Source organism: Camelus ferus, chromosome 2 (genome assembly GCF_009834535.1).
Source record: "Camelus ferus isolate YT-003-E chromosome 2, BCGSAC_Cfer_1.0, whole genome shotgun sequence".
NCBI classification, from domain to species: Eukaryota; Metazoa; Chordata; class Mammalia; order Artiodactyla; family Camelidae; genus Camelus; species Camelus ferus.
Window position 1 is genome coordinate 38,134,957 of NC_045697.1, and position 21,415 is coordinate 38,156,371.

Sequence of the window (21,415 nt, forward strand, 5' to 3'; positions counted from 1 at the left end):
TATCTTCAGTTTCCCCACATCTAATTGAGGGATGGTCTAAGTGCTCTGCCAGGTCCCTGCAGTTATGGTTTCAAATCCTTAACTTCTGAACAGTCAGCCCACTGTTATCTCACTGACAGCAGAGCCGAAGGAAGCTAAGAGAACCTGTTGCGAAGCTAGAAAATTCATGGTCCTAGCAGGGCAGTGACTGGCCCTAGAGGGGCCCCTGGCTCAGGGCTGGGAGGCGAAGGATGGTCCCCTGGAGATACCTGGAAAGGTAACCTTAAGAGAACTGGGAAGTGATCTCTCCACTGGAACACATTGTATCTGCTCTATCCTGAATCCCAGGCTTCAGAAACCCCTCTCCGTCCTTGATTTTGCTTTTCCCACATCTCTCCTCTAAGCCAGGTTCAGGAAGTCCCTACTGCTATCAAACTGCATCTGCCTTTAGTGGTTTTAGCTGTAGCAATGACTGAAAGCCCGGCTTGTACACTTGCTTCCCGAGCTCTGTATGATGAGAAAGTCTCTCTACTCGTTTTCCTGATGTAATGTCTGAAAACCTATGAGGCACAGAGCCTACACTTTCGCCATCAATACTGGAAAGCTACAGCGGGGCCTGTTACTGCTCAGGATTATCTGAACAGAACCGGAGCTCACTCACCAAGGAAGCTGAGCACTTTCCAAACTCACCTGGCATCAGCAGGTGAGGTATCAACCTCACTCTAGTTTTGCTTCACCATCCAGTAATTGCAATCAAAGGAAAAACATCTTAATTTTCACTGTTTTAATTCCCGTTACCAATGGGCTACGAGAGCTGGACATCTCTAGTTGAGGGAGCTCTACAAGTTTCCACCACCTGAAGGCTGCCCAGCCTGGGGATTTCGGCCAGGCCCAGGTCCTTGCTCAAGCCGGGCTACTGGGACCTGAGCCGCTGGCTGCCCTGGGGTGGCGAACGGCGCCGCTGGTTAAGAGAGAGAACCTGGAGGGCCCCGCAGCTCCAGGGGGTGGCAAATCCCAGGAGCCAAGAGAAGAGATGAGAAAGGGAGGGCGGCGATCGCAGCAGGGAGAAGCGGCGCGGGACGCGACCGCGGCGCGGGTGCCCCGGGAGTCGCGAGGTGGGCTTACCTCGGCAGCGGCCCACGCAACAGGCGAGCAGTAAGAGTAGCAGGAGCGGGGACGCAGCGGCCACCTGCCTTGCTGCTCTCGGCATGTTGGCTCCTGCTGGCGGCTGGGGGCCCGGGACCCTGAGCTACACCGACCCGCGCTCCACGCTATGCTGTGGCCGAGCCTCTGCGTCCCTGGCGCGCTGCTCGCCCGGCTCGGCGGCCAGACTGACCGCCCTGCGCGCTGCCAACTTTTAAATCTCGCGGACACGTGGGCTGAGGCGGCGAGGTCCCCACGCGCGTCACCTCGCCGCCCCCGGCCTCCCTCGCGTCACTCCCTACCCGCTTCCAGCCCCCGCCCCATCCCGCAGCGGGACCCGCGCCCCACGCAGAAGTTTCTGACTCAGGGTACCACGCCTTTTCGGTCTCCCCGCCCTAGGGGCTCTGAGAGAGAGGGGAATGGAATTAAAACAATGCAAGTCCATTCTCTTCTTTGAAAGGATTTGGAGCTGGATGGGGATGGCAAACCAGGCGGCCTCAAGAGGCTGGGATCCCGGTTTTCAAACTTGGTGGTTGCGACAGTCTGCCTCTGATGCCCCTTCTTCACCCTCCCGGTGAAGCCTTCTCTACCCCAACCGACTGTGCGGTGCCTCCTGTCCCACAGCTCCCGTAGCCACCTCTGTCCACGCACTTCTGTTCTGTTCCCTCTCCAATCCCCCAGCCCCTAGCACAACGCCCGGGGCGTGTTAGAGCGAAACTGGTTCAGAGGTGATGGTGTTCCCCAAATTCATGCCAGGTCTGAGGCCTTTCCAGGAATGCAGCTGTCTGTTAAAGAAGGTCAGGAAGAAAGGACGGCTGGGGCTTGACCGCACACGTTTCTAACAGTTCTAGAAGGTCTCTGGCTGCCCTGTGGATTTCCAAGTCAACTCCTTTTTCTATGCATTTCTCCTGCTGTCACTCCCTAGCTGATGCATTCTGATTTCCAGAGTAACCTGTTTATCCCTCCCCAAACCTTCCTTCCTAAGTGGAAACATCCACCACCCCAACCCCCCCACCCCCGCCCCAGGCAGCCTCTTCCAGGACACTGGCTGATACCGGTTTAATTTCCTTCTCCAGAAAGAAATTAGATGAAACTTATCTGACCCCCTTTTGAAAGGAATGCTGAGGAAAGGATAGGAAGGAAACACATTTACATTTCTTAAGGGACATCTTTCTGTCAGGCACTCTCCCATGCGATCTCATGTAATATTCATGGTGTCTCTGGGATGTAAGAGTATTATGATTCTCATTTGACGATGCTTAGAGATAATAGGCAATCTGCCCAAAGATATCATCATGTGAGGGAACCACTGGCCATTCTACTCTGTGAAGGTGTTTCTTCTCTAAATTAGGGGCTTTAATGTACGAAACATGAACTATGCAATCCACTGCAGTCAAGGCTTGTCCTCAAAGATACAACATTTAGTAATCTTCCTAAAGGAAATGACAATTTTTTTGAAGTATAGTTGATTTATAATGTTGTGTTAGTTTCTAGTGTACAGTAGAGTGATTCAGTTATACACATATGTATTCTTTTTCATTATAGGTTATTACAAGGTATTGAATATAGTTTTCTGTGTTATACAGTAGGATCTTGTTGTTCACCTGTTTTACGTATAGTAGTTTGTATCTGCTAATCCCACTCCTAATTTATCCTTCCCCCCTCTTTCCCCTTTGGTAACCATAAGTTTGTTTTCTATGTCTGTGAGTCTCTGTTTTGTAAATAAGTTCATTTGTATCATTTTCTAGATTCCACATATAAGTGATATCATATGATATTTGTCTTTCTCTGACTTACTTCACTTAGTATGATAATCTCTAGGTCCATCCATGTTGTTGCAAATGGCATTATTTCACTCTTTTTATGGCTGAGTAGTATTCCATTATATATATATATATATACACACACACACACACACACACACACACACCACATCTTCTTTATCCATTCATCTGTTAATGGATATTTAGAATACTTCCATGTCTTGGCTTTTGTAAATAGTGCTGCTATGAACACTGGGGTGCATGTATCTTTTCCAATTAGTGTTTTCTCCGAATGCATGCCCAGGAATAGTATTGCTAGATCACAAACCTCTTTTTAGTTTTTTAAGGAATCTCCATACTGCTTTCCATAGTAGCACCAAATGTTGCACCAAATTACAAAAGGAAATTACAGGGGAGAGTAAAGCTCAGCAGCAGAGTACATGCCTAGCATGCATGCGGTCCAGGGTTCAATCCCCAGTATCTCCATTAAATGAACAAACCTAATTATCTCCTCTCCACCACCACCAGAAAAAAAAAAAAAGAGGAAATTACAATTTGGTAAAGGACCCCAAACCCAGACTCAAATAGCTGTATGACAAGGCCTAATGGGATAGTGCTCTATCAGAAATACAGAGAGGCAAGAAAATAACCCTGATAGGCAAAGTGAAAAAATAATGGCTATCACTTTTAAGTTCTTTATATCCATGAAGCATGTGTGCAAGGCCAGATTATAGAGTCTGGTCCAGGTTCAAGGATGGATGAGAACAGATTTGATTCAAGAATTCTTGTACTTCGATTTATTCCCAAAGAAGTAAAAGAGTAATAATACAAAGGATGTAAATGACATAAGGATGTGGGCAGGTGGAGGGGGGTCTGGCTTCCCATTGCCTTCCTTGTGTCTCCTGGAGGCACACTGAAAGATCACTAGTCTCAGCTGCCTATGTCGGGTGAGACATCAGTGAAAACAGAGAAGCCTGGAAATAGTGGGCTTGATGCTTTTTATACCCCCAGCAGGTCAAGAAAAGAAATGACTCATGTACTACAAGTTTTTTCCTGCATAAACCAGGCTGCTCTGGATGTTCTTGTACATGGCCCTTGGTACAAATGTGCGAGAGCTTTCTGAGTTATACCCCTAGCAGTGGAGTTATTAGGTCATAGGGGATAATCTAGTTAAACCCTAAATTGTTTTCCAATGTGTTGTTCCAATTTACACTCCACCAGCAGTGCGTGAAGTTTCCGTTGTTGTACATCCTTGCAAAAATCTTTGCCTGTCTGGTGGATGTGGCATCTCATTGTGGATTTAATTTGCAATGTCCACTGCTAATGGGGCTGAATATCTTTTCGCAAATGTATTGGCATTATTGTTTTATCTTCAGTTCATTTGTTTCTTTTGCTCATTTTTCCCCATTAGGTTGTTAGTTTTCTTCTTACCCATTATAGAAATGCTTTATGCATCTGGAGCTTTTGTTGGTTAAATGTGTAGCCATTATTTCCTCCCTATTCATGGCTTTTCCTTTACTTACTGTATATGAGTCATTATTTTTGAAGAACTGGTTAAGAAAAACTTGCAGATAAGAGAAGATGAATTGGGGAATGAGGGAAAACAGACACTAGGAGCAAAGGTTGGGGAATCCCACAAATGACTAAATGGAAGGAAGCTAATTCCAAAGGTCTTCTTTTGTTCAAATATTCCATTTAGAAGTTCACATTCATTTGAATTGAGATTATACATCAGTATATACCCCCAGGTGTAGTGCAGCATCTAAAGCATTTCCACTTACTCTGTTCAAGACTGAAAGTTTGATTCTGGGTACCATGATGATTCTTCTCACCTATTCATCTCTTGGAAATTGGCAACTGGACATTGCTTTCTGCTTACAACCTGTAAAAATGAAGTCTCAGTTAGAACATAGACCTGCAAATCAGTGAGACATGTTAGCTTACAATAGAAAAGTCATCACAGAGAGCATTAGGAAGGGGAGGATGGTTGAATGTCAGGAGTATGGGAGAGTCAACAATAGACAGAAATTCAGTCAGGCAGTAGTTGGCAATAGCAAAGTCCAGTAACATGTAAAGAGATCCAGCTTTAGGAGCTGAGACTAGGGGCAAGAGCTGGAAGATTTAGGGGTTAGGCAAGATAGACATGCATTCCTTCAAATATGAATTGAGCACCTTCTAGGCTCCCTTCTAGAAGCTGGGCATGTAGCAGTGATCAAGTCGTTAGAGTCTCTGCCTTCATGGAACTGACAGATTTTCAAGGAGAGGCAGATAGTAAGCAAGTTAACAAAAGATTTTCAGATAGTAGTAAATGCTACAAGGAAATTAAAACAGGGTAATGAAATAATAGAAGGTGGCTGGGAGTTGGGGAGAAGATACTTGACACAGGATTATTATGGGTTGCCTCTCTGAGGGAGATGATACAAGAGGCCTGAAAGATGAGAAGAAACCAGTCATGGAAAGCCTGTGAAAAAAGAGCCCCAGGGATGAAACTTGAAAACATTACTCTTACTGAAAGAAGCCAGAAACAAAAGGCTACATATTGTATGATTCCATTTATACATAATACCCAGAAGAGGCAACTCCATAGAGACAGAAAATAGATTAGTGGTTTCCAGGGGCTGTGGAAAGAGAACGGTGACTGTTAATAAGTATGGGGGTTCCTTTTGAATGATGAAATCATTCTCGAATTAGAGAGTGGTAATGTGAATATACTAAAAACCACTGAATTCTACGTTTTTAAAGGATGAATTTTATGGCATATCAATTATATCACAATTTTTTTTAAAGAAAGAAATCTTCCTTTTTAAAAGATACAATAATAATGACCTGTTGCAAAGGATGGTGGCAGTCTATGCAATTTAGCATAAGAAAAATATGTCTATTTTTGGCATGAAGTATCCAAATATTGTCATTTAATTCCTGGATGTTCTTGGTAACTATGAAAAATCCTCCTCTCAAACTTTGTGAAGGTATTCACCTAAGACACGTCTGTATCAATCACCATGCTATAGTGATTAGCTGTAATTTTTCAGGACAGAAAATACTTCCTAAAACCAAGATGAAGATGCATACTACTATAAATAAAATAAGCAACAAGGATCTACTGCACAGCACAGGGAACTATATTCAATATCTTATAATAACTTATAATGGAAAAGTATCTGAAAAAGAATAGATATGTATGTATGTATGTATAACTGAATCACTTTGTTGTATACCTGAATCACTGTAAATGAACTGTACTCCAATAAAAAAAGAGAAGTTTGAAAAAAAAAAAAAAAGAGAAGTTTGGTAATGCTTTAAAAAAATCCATCATGTATGACTGAAAAATTGTGCTGTACACCAGAAACTGACACAACATTGTAAACTGACTATAACTCAATTAAAAATAATAATAATAATATCCTTACTGTCTTGGGCATCCCAGTCCTTAAGACAAAAAAAAAAAAAATCCAGGTGTGGAATGTTGGTTTTCATAGTCACTTTGATGTACCTGTTAGCTATGAATAGCTTCATTATATAAATAATGGCAACTGGATACTATTTGTGAAATAATGATGACCTGTTCTGTCTAACTGTTTTACAGGATGCTCACTCATTCATTCAGTGAGCATTTATTAATCCAGTGTCAGCTGTAGGATTTAGAGACTCACAAAATGCTTACAATTCTGTGTCCTGTTCTATCTTTTCTAAGACCATCTGCACCTTGTCATGAATCTTCCCAATTTCTTGTTATTTACTGCCTATGCTCATGCAGGATGATCCATTTAGAAATACCACCCTATTTTTCCAATTTGAAATAGAGAAAATTTTTGTTTAAGGACATCTAAAAGTGAAGAATAAAGTTCTGCTGAGATTGTGGAAATTAAAAGAAAACTACTGCAAAAACTCAATTTAGCCTATGGTCTCTAAGTAAAACTTAGAGTAGAAGCCAATTGTAGGGCTACAGAGTTCAGACTCAAGGGGAGATAGTCATTTGTGGCAGTTACAAACAAATGACCAAATGATTGGGGATCTATTTGATTTTTGAAGACAGGTATATATTATTTAGTGACAAGGATACCTTTCAGCTCTCTCCACAGAGATCTCTGGAATCTGGATGAATCCCAGTTTAGAAATTGCTTTGCCGTTTCTTTGAACAATAATGTTTCATGAGTTTTATAGTAACTCCAATAATCCTAATTATTCCTTATCCTACTTACGTCTTCAAACTAGGTAGATGCAACCTCTCTGTTTCCAGGAAAATCTCTTAACTTAGAAAGACTTTTGGATGAACTACACTGTACTGTGAAATCAACCCAGAAGAAACACTTTTCTAAAAGACAATGAAAGAATAATGAATACAGAGAAATGGAGGACCATAGAGCAAATACATCTACATTTCTTAAGACTTACTACTGTAGGATAATTAACTTTATCCTGGTAACGATGTAGCAGCTCACAAAGTTTAAAAAATACAACATCCTTTATAGAAGAGGATAACTTTTCTTATTTTCTCTAATTACTTGATAAAATTTATTTTGAACAATTTACAGGAATAATAAGCAACATTATTAAAAAGTCCTTCCCCTTGATGTTGCTTTCAGGTTTATCCAATGCACATAGTGACTGTCATGTGGACTAATGGCTAATAAAAGATCTGTATGTCCAAGAGACATTCTTGCTAATGTTTTTGCAAAAGGAGCTAGGTTTCATCTCTTCAATCTCTTGAGGTCAGGAGATGTTGTGGGTGGAGATACTGTCACTGAATTCTTTACACACAGACCAGGGAAAGTTTGACATGCAGCCTGAAAACAGCCTAGATTTATCTCAGAGAGCCTTTAGAGATAAATTTCTTTGGGGAAAAGTAATAAGAGAATTTTTTAAAAAGCAAAAAGTCAATAACTTTTTGCAGTTACATCAATGCCCACAAGGCTAGATTTTCACATGATAGATGTTCTGAGGGTAAAGCCATTATAGAAAAACAGCACCATTATTGCTAATTTGAAACATGACATTAAAAAAAATTCCAGTCCTTTGAAGGCAGAATCCTCCTTTGTTCCTTAAATTGCAATTAAAATATTAATACGTACTAATGAAAGATTTATTAGATTTTCTTGACATGTTTATGAATCACATCACGGCAAAGCTGGCAGCAAAATAGATACTTCCAGACGTATGAGGTAAAAACGGAACCTAAAATTAAATGGTAGCTATAAAAATACAAGGATAGATCAAGTAAAATTTATTATTTCTACACAGTAAGTTGTACAACAATTTTTATCACTAGACTGGTTTTTCAATCTATTTAAAAATGAATCAAAACATTGTTGTATTTTCTAAAGACATCTGGTATTTACAAAAATACATAATTTCTTTACATAGGCATGTTAAAATCAAAATTTTTACTGTATTTGGTAATTGAAAGAAATAAAGATAAAAAAATCAGCATAATTTGATCTTATATTTAAAAAATGCTAAAATAATCAGAAGAGACCTGAAATGAGTTCTGAGATATAAAAACAAATGACATTTCATTTAGTATCATCAAAGGAGTAATCACTACTCATTTTATCTCTAGAGTCTCAAATAATTTTAACTCTGATTTTTTCAGTGGATATAAAATGCTCAAAGTTGTATATGTATGTATGTCATGTTGCTGTAAAATAAATACTAGATGATACTATTTTGAGAAATTTAAGACACTTCCAAGAAGAATAAAATTAGCCAAAATCGAGTAGTTTTTTTCTCTTTGTTCATCTGTGAAGTAATCAAATCCCTTTTTTTCAAAAATTAGTCAGAGGTCCTTTTTCTATATTTTCACCCATTACTAACATATGCAAGCTACTTTCAACCTTTCTGAGTTTCAACTCCAGTTTAAGAATTTTTAAACAGCTTAAAAGGAAAAAGCAGAAGTAGACAATATATTTACTTCTTAGAGAAAAGTGAAAAATAAAATTAAGACAATTATTGTCTGAACTCAGTATGTGTCCAAGCAGGTCACCCCTGATTTCCTCATCATGGCATCCATATGTCTGATGGTTCAACTACCAAGGGCAGTTGTAGCTGCTCCATCAAAATCATTTGAGCTTCTTTTCCTCATTCTTCTATCCTTCTGTAGTATTATTCTCTTTAAGAATATATCAAAGAATTACCTTCAACTCCTATCATATCCCGCCATATCGTTATCATTCTACCATATAATAGAGACCTTCAGGACTATTGAGTTAATTCTACACTGGGCAAAGCATTCAAGGCAAATATGTTACCTTATCAATGGTGTCTTCCTTCTCTGATCACCTGAGAGTAAAGAGCACCCTCTTCCTCTGAGCATTTCCTGTCACTTTTACACAGCTTTTTCTCCTTTGTACTTATTATCACCTGACATACCATACTAGGTATCTCTATATAGTTGTTGGTTTGTTTATTATTTGTCTCTTTTCACTAGAATGAGGACTCCAACTCAGGTCTTTAATCCTTTTATCTCTTTAAAAAATACTTATTTTGGATTCACTTTCATATTGTTTTGTAACTCAAGTTCTTGGTGTTAAGAGTACTTGATGTGAAGACACAGAAGCAACCTAAATGTCCATCAACATCAACAGATGAATGGATAAAGAAGATGTGGGATATATCTACAGTGGAATATTACTCAGCCTTAAAAAATGAAATGATGCCATTTGTGGCAACATGGATTGACCTAGAGGTAATCATATTGAGTGAAGTAAGTCAGACAGAGAAAGACAAATATCATATGATACCTCTAATATATGTAATCTAAAAAAATGATACAAATGAACTTATTTACAAACCAGAAATAGACTCACAGACATAGAAAACAAACTATGATTACCAAAGGGGAAAGGAGTTGGTGGGGGAGGGATAAATTAGGAGTTTGGAATTATCATATACACACTACTATATATAAAATAGATAAACAACAAGGACCTACTGTATAGCACAGGGAACTATATTCAATATCTTGTAGTAACCTATAATGGAAGACTGAAGAAGAACATATATACATGTATAAACTGAATCACTTTGCTGTACACCTGAAACTAACACAACATTGTAAATCAACTATACTTCAATTAAAAAAAAGAGTACTTGGCATGTAGTAGGCACAAAAATATATATAAATAAGGAAAATTTAGAAACTGTTTTATAGAACTTTTATTTATAATAGTATACAACCTTTAAGCATACGTTTATTGTATAAATGGTGATACACCCTAAAGCTATATTGGAATGATGAAGTGATCTTTCACTGTATAAAGCTTTGCTTATAATCTTCCTGAACTCTATTTCCTATTCTGTTTTAGTTGGTGTGGGAGACTTGAGAACCTGGAATTTATAAAGAAAAGAGTCAATAAGCATATGGTAGAAAATAAAAATAAATATAGAAATGTTAGAAACAGGGATTATCTAACCAAGAGAGGAAGAGTTCTTGGAGGCAGTGTGACCTCATGATTGAGAACTTGAGCAGGGGAGCTGGACAGTCTGGCTGTGAGTCATGTAGCTCCATCTACTAGATGGAAGACATTGGGATAATAATTGACCTTTAAAAGATTCAGTTTTTAATATTTGTGAAATCAGGGTGTATAATCTTTTTGCTTGCATAACATCCCTTCCTTTGGAAGACCATTCTTTGTTCTGCAAGAATCTCACACAATTCAAGGATTGATCCCTGAATTTGCCTAGGAGCTATGGCAAGGGCTTTCTCTGTGAGTCTGACACATAAGGACCAGGTGGGTTACCACATGAAGAGAGACTGTCTTAGAAATGACACCAGGTAGTGACGAGAAATGGAGAGAGAAAGAGATTGAAGCTGTTACACATGCTGACATCTGCCTGTGCCTGGAGCCGGGTCCATCCCTTGGCATTCAGAGTTCCATAAATCAAGCATTTCCACTTTTCTTTTGTTTAAGCTGGGTTTCTGAAATTTGCACCAGTGACAGGCATGAAATAAGTGCACAATAAGTTTTACTATCTTGGTAATGATTAACAAATGGAGGATGAAAAGAAATCGTTAAATGGAAGAGGGGGTTTTGAAAACTTCTCAAATTTACTCCATTTTTGTGTATTTCATAATGAGGAGTGGCAATGCCTAGAATAGGAAGAAGAGACAAGAAAGAGGAGAATTTATTTACTGCCATGAAACTTTCAAGATCCAGACCCACCAATTTTTTAGGAAGGCAGAAGGAAGAGAGGGAACAAATTACAACAATGGTCTTTTACCACCCAGACTTCTCACTAAACACACAACCCTGGCTCTCATGAACTTTTTAAACTTCTTATTTTGAAATAATTATAGATTCACAATAAGTTGCCCAGAAAAATTTACAAAGGTCCTATGTGTCCTTTGCTTAGTTTCTCCTAAAGGCAGTATCTTGTATAACTATAGAACAGTATCAAAATCAGGAAAGTAACACTGATACAATCCATAGAGCTTATTCAGATTTTACTGGTTCTACCTGTTTTGTGTGTGTGTATGTGTCTGTAGTTCTATGCAGTTTTATCAAATGCATAGATTCTCATAACCACCACCACAACAAAGACACAAAACAATTCCATCACCACAAAGCTCCCTTGTGCTACTCTTTTATAGACCCCTCCCCGCCTCCTCATTACTAACCGCAGCAGCCATCTATTTTTCCTATTATTTTGTTATTTTAAGAATGTTAAATAAATAGAATCATATGTTACCTTTAGAGAATGTTTTTTTTTTCCCACTCAGCATAATTCCCTTGAGAGCCATTCAAGTTGTTATATATCTGTTGATATCAACAGGTTGCTCTTTTTCATTATATCTCATTTAACCATTCACCTACAGAAGGGCATCTAGTTTTTGGCTCTTATGAATAAAGCTGCTACAAACATTTGTGTACAGGTTTTTGTGTTGATGTAAGTTTTCAATTCTCAGATAAATGCCCTAGAGTACAATTGCTGGGTCATATGGTAAGTGCTTGTTTAATTTTATAAGAGACTGATAAATCATTTTCTAGAGTGATGTTACCATATTACTTTTCCATCAGCATAGAGTGATCAGGTTTCTCTATATCTTCTCCAGCAGTTGGTGTTATGGTTATTTATTTATTTATTTATTTATTTATTTATTTAGTATCTGAGCCATTCTCATGGGTGTACAGTGCTATCTTATTGTGGGTTTGATTTGCATTTCCCTAACAGCTATCGATGTTGTGCATCTTTTCATTTGCTTATTTGCCATCTGTGTGTTCTCGTCAATGAAGTGTGTGTTAATATCTTTTGTCCATTTTCTAATTAGATTGAGTTTTGAGAGCTCTTTATATATTCTAGATACAAGGACTTATGTTGAATATGTGATTTACAAATATTTTCTTCCAGTTTGTAGCTTGGCTTTTCATCCTCCTCACAAAGAACAAAACTTTTAACTCCTTTTTGAAATCTAGAATCTTTTTATTTTTATCAAAAAAATTTTATTGAGGTATAATTGATACATAATTAACATAAAGTTCAGGTTGTACAGCATAGTGATTTATAAAGGTTACTCCATTTATAGTTATTTAAAAATATTGGCTATATCCCCTGTGCTGTACAGTATATCCTTGCACCTTATGTATTTTATACATAGTATTTTGTACCTCTTAATCCCCTACGCAATCTTGCCCCTTCCTCCTTCTCTCCCCAGTGGTAACCATGAGTTTGTTCTTTATATCTGTGAGTCTGCTTCTTTTTTGTTATATTCACTAGTCTGTTGTTATTTTTTAGATTCCACATATAAGTAATGTCATACAAGGCAAAGCTTTTAATTTTGATGAGATCTAATTTATCACATTTTTCCTTTTACGAATCATGCTTTTGGTGTCAAGTCTGAAAGCTTTTCACCTACTTCTAGGCTCTGAAGATTTTCTCTTATATTCTGTCCTAGAAGTTTTATATTTTTATATTTTATACTTAATTAAGTCTGTGATTATTTTTAAGTTAATTTTTACATAAGATACAAAGTTTAACTTGAGGTTCTTTTTTTTTTTTTTCCCGCCTGTGGATATCCAGTTGCTCCAGCACTATTTTTTGAAAAGGCTCTCATAAACTTTTAAGAACATTAAGTTGCCTTTGATTGTGTTTTCATCCTTTTGGTATTATTTTCAAGGCTGTTCAGAAAGTAGGATAACCACTTTTTATTCAAAAGGCACTTTTAGGATAATCTCATTTGCTTTGATTTGATTTTACTGAATCTGCAGCCTCTGAAAGCTGTTTTTGCTGACAGATCAATTGCATCTCATTACATCTCAGGAAAGGGAACAGCAGCCCACTCAAAAAAACAGAAATGCTGTGACATTTTCCAGACCTCCACCCCAAAAAATGCTACTTGTAAAAATAATACCCAGGTCCCAAGGTTCCCATCATTTAACATAGTTTCTTCTTCCTTAACAAAACCTGGCATTTACAAGGGCATTAATGAGATCGCAGAAAAATCAAGGCCTCAAGTGTTACATGGAAACTGTTTTCAAAAAGCCCATGTAAGGAGTCAGTCAGTTTACAATAAGTGTAGAACAAAACACATGCTGGAACATGACCTCATTTTGAAGAAAACATACTTCAGTTCAGAACCTGAAAATGTCAAAGGAAAGAGCTATGTAACCCTTCTGTCAACTGGAAAACTACACTGGAGAGCGAATGTGGATGGGTCTGTAGATGGATGGAATTATACAGTATCTTTTCCCTTGCATCTAACACAAAGACTCCTACAATCCTTAGAAAAATTTGAGCGGGTTTGTGAATATCTGAAAGAAATCAATCCATCAAAAGACAGGCAAATTATATACTGCTATTACATACGTGTGTCCTTTACTGAACTATGGCTTAGGTATTAACACGACAGAATAGCATCCATCAGATAGCATGCATGGGGCTTCAAAATTCAATTTGGCTGATTTACTAAGATTTATAGCTGCAAATTTGACCATTTCCTCAGCAATGTATGCTGTGAAAGAATAATAATAGTAATAACAATAGTCATAATAGCTACTGAACTTTATATATATTATTTCACTAAGAGGCAGTTGCAAAAAAATAAAAAGAAATACATCAAGAGGGGAGGGTATAGCACAAGTGGTAGAGTGCATGCTTAGCAAGCATGATTCTTGGGTTCAATCCCCAGTACCTCCTCTAAAAATAAATAAATAAACCTAATTACCCACCCCCTCAAAAAAGTTAAAAAAGAAATACATCAAAATGGTGATGTGGTTGTTTTTATTTTATTTTCTCTCATTTTCCCCTGTTTTACAATGTGGTTAAGTTACTCTTTAAAATTAGAAATACACATTCATATCCAAAAGATCATCAAGCTATACACTGGAGACTTTGCATTTTATTATATGTAAATTATTTCTCAAAAAATCACTGAAAAAATAGAGTGAAGGAAATGCATGTGCAAAATACACACTACCTATAAATCAATTTTGTTATTTTTCTTGAGGAAAAAAAAAGACTGGAGAGACATACCAATTAAGGGCAATGTATAAAATTTATTTAACTAATTAAACAAATCAATTATATATAAATAATTAGGGGATTCAGAACTGGATATTCTATAGTATTAGGGAATTATTGTTATGATTTTAATGAATATATAATTTGCATACAATAAAATGTACAGATCATAAGTGTCCAGTATGACCAGTTTTAATAACTGTATCCCCTGTAACAATTTGAGTAACCACCACCTAAAGCAAATTATAGATGTAGATGTCAAAAGTTTCCATCAACCCGGAAAGTTACCTCCTGTTCCAGTCAATAACCCCAATTCTTAACTCAGAGCAACCAATGTCTAGCTTCTAGCACCATAGATCAATTTTGCCTATTCTTGGACCTCATATAAAAAGAATCATACACTAACACGTTCTTTTGTATCTGGCTTCTTTTACTTATCATTACATATCATTAAATTCACTCATTGTAACTGTACAATTGAATGACTTTTAGTAAGTTTACCGAGATGTGCAACTATCATATAATCCAGTTTTAGAATATTTTTATCACCCTAATAAGATCCCTCATGCTCATTTTGAAGTCCCACACCCAACCCAGGCAACTACTAATCTATTTTCTATCTCCACACATTTGCCTTTTCTAGACAACTCATATGAATTGAATCATACAATATGTGGTCTTTTGTGTCTTTTTCTTTCACTTAGCGTAATGTTTTGAAGTTCATCCATGTTGTAGCATGGATCTTTATTTCATTCCTTTTAATTGGCTGAATAATATTCCATTGTACAGATATACCACATTTTATTTATCCATTCATCTGCTGTTGAGCATTTGGGTTGTTTCTAATTTTGGGCTAGCATGAAAATGCTGCTATGAACACTCATATGTAAGTCTTTGTCCTAACATATGTTTTCATTTCTCTGGTGTAGATAAGTAGGAGATGAATAGCTGGCTCATATGGTACATTTATGTTTAATTTTTAAAGAAGCTGTCAGACTATTTCCCAAAGTGACTTTGTCATTTTACATTCCCACCAGCAATGTATAAGAGTTTTAGTTTTTCCATACCCTTGCCAACATCTGTTATTGTCTTTTTGATTACAGCCATTCTAATGGGTATACATCAAAATAATATTTTTGAGATCTATACATGTTGTTGCATGTATTAGTAGTTAATTTCTATTTATTGCTCAGTAGTATTTCATTGTATAAATATTGTTTGCAAAAAACTGTTCATGGACACTTGGGTGCTTTCCAGCTTGGGACATATGAATAAAACATTATAAACATTCTTGCACAAGTGTTTCTGTGCACTCAGATAGTCTTCAACTTACGATGGGGTTACTTTCTGATAAAATCATTATATGAAAATGTCATTAACTTGAAGATGCATTTAATACATCTAACTTATCAAACATCATAGCTTAGCTTAATTAACCTGCCTTAAACAGGCTCAGAACAGTTACATTAGCCTATGGTTGGGCAAAATCACCTAGCACAAAGCCTATTTTATAATAAATTGTTTAATATCTCATGTAATTTATTGAATACTGTACTAAAAGTGAAAAACAAAATGATCGTCTGGGTACAGAGTGGTTTTAGTGTATCAGCTGTTTGCCCTCATGATTGCATGGCTGACTGGGAGCTGTGGCTCGCTGCTTGGCTCCCCATCATGAGAGAGTATCATACCGCATATTGTTAGCCTGGGAAACACCAAAATTCAAAATTCCAAGTATGGATTCTACTGAATGCATATCACTTTCATACCACTATAAAGCTGAAAAATCATAAGCTAGGGACCCTCTGTATATGTTTTTGTTTCTTTGGGGGTAAATTCCTACAAGTGAAATTGCTAGGTGATAGTGTAGATGTATATTTAACTTTATAATAAACTGTAAAGTAATTGTGCTATTTTACACTCCCAACATCAATGTATGAGAGTTCCAGTTGCTCCACATGCTCACCAAATTTTGGTATCAATCTTTTTAATTTTTGCTTTCCTCTTTAAGGTCACGATGGCATTGGGGTTATTTTCATATGTGAGTCTTTATATTTTAGGATAACGCTGAAATTTTTACAAATGAAATTAAATGTTATCTGGAATTTGATTCATAATAATCCTGTTGGAGAGGGGCAGGGAGTGAGGGTGAGTTAGATGGAACAAGAGTTGAAGGTTTTGCAGCTGGGGGATGAATGCCTTATTGAAACCTCTCTAATTCTGTGTGTTTGAAATATTCCTAAAAAAATGTTTAAAACATTAAAAGAAAAAGTATATGTATACATTAAAAAATAAACCAAGTATTTAAACTGTTGAACCAGCCACAATATTTCATTATGGAACATCTACAATTTGTTTCTTAGGTATTAGCAATTAACTGCCTCAGATTACTGAAAACTAATAGAGCATCCGTGCCTATACACAATTTCTTCCTAAAAACTACCCTTCTTGTATAAAAGAATATCATTTCTACATTCAGTATTAGGGACAGCCCTATTGCCCCATGATTTATTATCTCAGAGAGAAACAAGTCTTAATAATGAGGAAATGTTACTATTTAGAGCTTTTCTGACTAACATGGATGATTCTGACACAGACTAATTCTTGTGAAATCTTGATGGCATCAGTTGTACCATGTAAGAAAAATCTATTGGAGAGAAAATAGAAGATTCATAAATAACTTTTTTTCTCTAAGCACTTTGGTTATCCCAGGAGCATGGAAGACTATTTAAAGTAATTACAATCAAATTTTATTAAAACATTAGCATTGTTTTCAATAACTTAAGGAGATTAAATTGTCTGATAACTTGCCCAGGTGATAAATGAATAAATGAAAAAGAAAATTATCTTCAGATATAGACTTCTAATGTATTATTTTGTTCTTATTTCTTAGAAGTTAGTTTTTATATTTTTAGTGGTATCAAAAGTGCCAAACATTAGCATTCTCATTTACAATGGTTATCATTTTTTAAAACACAGTAAGAAAACCCCAAAAAGGACACCATCTAGACTCAATCACACAAGATAACTGATTGCTCTTACGCCGAAGGTCAGCTCAGAGAACACAGCTCCTTCTAAACATCATCCCTAAGAATTATTAATATTCTCTTGGAACAGAGATGAAAAGTCTCTCATTGCCTGTCCGTGGCTTTGACAGCCAGACTTTCATTTCTAAGCACACATAGTACTTATTTAAAACTTACAAAGATACCAAGTGTCTCTTTTCTTCTCCAAGGTTTGATTGATGATTTCATTCTGTGACTTTCTACTCTGTGAGGATATGATTTCGTGAGAGTCCATTTAATTTCCCAAGATAGAACTGAAGTGTTACTTTTTTGGCTATTAATTGTGAAATCTTAAAATTCACTTGACTCACTTTTGAGTCTTATATACCAAAAAATGACATACTGAAGGCATTCTGAATTATTTAACTTTATCCTGTACAGCTCTAAATTCATGAACCAAACTTAAGCTCAGCTGGATTGTAAGTGATTATGGTAAATGTAAATGATTCTAGACAGCCCCTAAATCCCATATATCCCCAAGTGAAGGATTCTTAAACATCAAAAAAGTGCTTGAAAATTACATTCCTGTCACACATTATATTAAAAATAACATCAGTAGAATGTCTATTTCCAAATGCCTTTTATGTACAGGAATACAAGGAACAGGAAAGTGACAATTAAAGTTTCTACAAGTTTGTTTTATGAACAAACTTTCTGCAGGTTTAAGTATTTAAAGTTCCCTTGCTTTGGAAGCCATTATCTAAGATGTATTTACTATTTTTTCTCAGTCTCTCGGAGATATTTCCTGAAGTTCAAATTACTGAGTTATTCAATATAAATAATTACTGTTTTCAACGTTTTCTACACATATTTTTCTTCAAGTAGAGAGCTTCAAAAAGCACTTTGTTTCATGATATAAAAAGTCCAAGCTAAGCCTGATATTTTATTTTTGTATTTGGATATTTCTTGTGGATGTATCATGCTCAAGGCAAGATTTAGCTGCACATGAAGAACAAAGTGTGTCTCCACGTAACTGACTGAGACACTGCATTTGAGGTCTTCAAACAAACCAGCAACAGTCATTCTTGTTCCAAGAGCCTTTTGAATAATCACTTCATCTGAGCTCCACCATCTAGACCTTCCTATGACTTGTGAGCAGTGAGAGTTTAGCTAGTAGATAAGCAACTGGGTTCAGTAACAATATACCAAATTTTGTGAGAGAATTTATATTATCCAGAGATATTCACAAGCTTGTAGTTTCACAAGCTCTCAAGATATACCCTGTGGGAGGGTCAAGGGTCCACAGACTTACTATACATATTTTATAGATAAGAAAAATTAAGCTGAGGGTAGGTAAATGGCTTTCTTAAGTCTGATTCACACCCAAATCTGTCTAACAAGAAAGCCTATTTCCTTCCACCATGAGAAGGGCCTTCTAAGCACTGATGCTGAGCAAACATTCTGGGTACAAGTGATATTTGCCCTTTTGAATCCAAGTGCGAGCTATAAAATGATAATAATAATAGAGTCCACAAACCCATAATGGCAATTTTTAAGCCTCAAAAGCCCCAACTAGGTTTCATAACTCATTTGGTGGTGAAATCTGACATGATCTGAATTAATTTGATGGCAAAACTTGGCCTGAGTAAGACTGCTCACAGCTCTTATTTATACCATTTGCTTTGAATATTCAACATTTTGCAGCATAGACATTTATTTGTTCATTACAGGATTCTTCCCCAGACCAAATGAGAGTTGTTTCATAATACACAGTAAATATATGGTATTATTTTTCAAAAGCCAAAAAAATTCTGAATTCTGACCCACATCTAGCTCCAAGAGTTTTAGACAAGGAATTACAGACCCGCATAACAACAATAACAGTGATAGTGAAAGTTGAGCTCTATAGTTTTATCTCATCTTTATGTCTTTTATAAAATAATCTTATATATTTTTTATTGCATTTGCCATCATAATGTTAACACTTTCTAATTTCTTTGAATAGGTTTGCCCTGATTATCTATTTAGAGGGAAGAAAAAAACATGACTAAACTCTTGACTTCATAAAGTCTCTTGGTCAAATGCATACCTGACATCAAACTTTTACCTTCTTAAAATGGAAATTAATTCCAATCAGAAATAGAGGATACTGCTGTGTGTGTATATGTGTGTGTGTGTGTGTGTGTGTGTGTGTGTGTGTGTGTGTGTGTGTGTGTGTGTGTGTGTTTCTTTTTCTAAACTTTTCTTAAATATAAGCCTCTCTGGTAATTTTATTTAAAGAGGGATGGCATTAAATTTTTATTTAGTTGTCTTAATATAATTTGACCACTGTAATAAATTAAGGGCTTTACTGACCAGTGTTGTGAAATAGGATTCCAGTAGATACTAAGTAAATGACAGGATATTATTCTCATACAAGCATAAAAAAATTTCTTTGTCTCATAAATTATGGATGATCAGTTGTACATATTTAATCAAGATATTACTTTACTCTCTAGAAAATTTTAAATTTAAATCAAGTTTTCAAATATTAGCTGTTTTCCAGATCAGAAGTTTTCAATCTTCTTTTTCTGCCTCAAAACACACAGGGATATAGCATATTCCCTTCAGTAACAGCAATTCACAAAGTAAATTATTACTTACACAACCAGCAACCATTCCCACACCTGGAGTACAACAGAGCCAGACAGTGAATCAGTTTGGATTTTAATAACCATCCAACACATTCCATATATTTCCTTTAAATGCTCCAGAAGCTCACTTCTTATAGTTTGCACTTTGTTGGCTTAGTTTGCAGGCCTAGGGGGAGGGGAATCTAGAATGGAGGTTAGAGGAGGTAGACAATAAGTATCAGCTACAGCCTGGAGGCAATTTGCACCAGTGCGGACTGTAGCTTGTTCCATTAACTGTCCTGAATTGAGTCTTTCATAGAAATTGTGGCCAGCCACCATCTTGAGGGCTCTGGATTGGACTTAACGTAGGGCCAAGCCTCAAAGATAAAGATACTGTTATCAGGCAGGATATCCTAAGGGATCAGAGGTTATCTCCTAGGAGGTAGCTAAGGTCCAGTATCATAGAGACAGGCTTTCTTTGGCATGTACAGGTTTTGGGCAACCCAGACCTGCTTCTACTGTACACATATATTGGTCTTATCTTCCTAAATAGAGCATAAGGTCCTCAAAGAAAAGGATCACACATTTATACAGTTTTATCTCAAGTGAATACATACTTGGTTGTCCCCTTGTCACAGCAAAACAGCATTCCAAAATTTCTGAACTTAGTTTTCTCCCAAGAACATGTTTCAGTATTACATTCTGAAAAACACTCTGGAATTGCTTTAAAAAATGGTTTAACATCCATGCTGATTGCATGCAATTATTATTCACCTCTATGAAAAGCTCAAGGATCCACATTCTTGTTGACTCTCTACTCCAAATCTGGTCAAGGTCAAGGATAAGGTTATTTTATTGTATCACAGTGCCCAGGAGGAATTTCACTGCTAACACAGGGGAGTGAGAAGTCCAGATTTTCCCAGAATCATCTCTTTCTGACATCTTCCTTTTTGGTTCTCTTCCATAAACTCCAACTAATCAAATGAGAATATCTGGAGTTGGGGACCAAGATCCCAGGTGATTATAATGTGGAGCAAGGGGTGAGAACTAGTTATGTAAAAGGCCAAGAGTCAGGTGAGGGCTCAGGCAAGCAGGTGCAGAAGAATCCTTTTGACCTACTTAGACTGGTTCCAGCTTAGACTTCACTAAGAAGGTGGTCCATGGATCAGCAGCATTGACTCTACCTGGGAACTTGTTAGCAATGTAGAATCTCAGGCCCTACCCAGTTAGATTGACTCAGAACCTGCATTTTAACAAAATGATTAGGTGATTTATTTGCATATTAAAATTTAAGAAGTGGTGACCTAGGCAACAGGACTCCTCCTTATACCCCAGGGCTCCATATTGGAATTAGAGACCAAAATCTCTAGCTGACCAAGTAGTCCTTGGTCTGGCACATTACTCTCTTCTAGATAGTTGGTGAAGGATGGAATCAGGTTTCTGCCATTTCCATCTCACT

At 36.9% G+C, this 21,415-nt stretch overlaps 1 protein-coding gene across 1 annotated transcript in view; it reads right to left on the minus strand.

The window, feature by feature from the left end:
* Nucleotides 1-1,409, minus strand: part of NMU (neuromedin U) — a 30,579-nt gene extending 29,170 nt beyond the window's left edge. Inside the window, exon 1 of the mRNA XM_032497885.1 lies at nt 1,105-1,409. Coding sequence (XP_032353776.1) covers nt 1,105-1,189 — 85 coding nt within the window. The 5' untranslated portion in view covers nt 1,190-1,409. The remainder of the gene's footprint in view (nt 1-1,104) is intronic.
* Nucleotides 1,410-21,415: the final 20,006 nt, after the last annotated feature.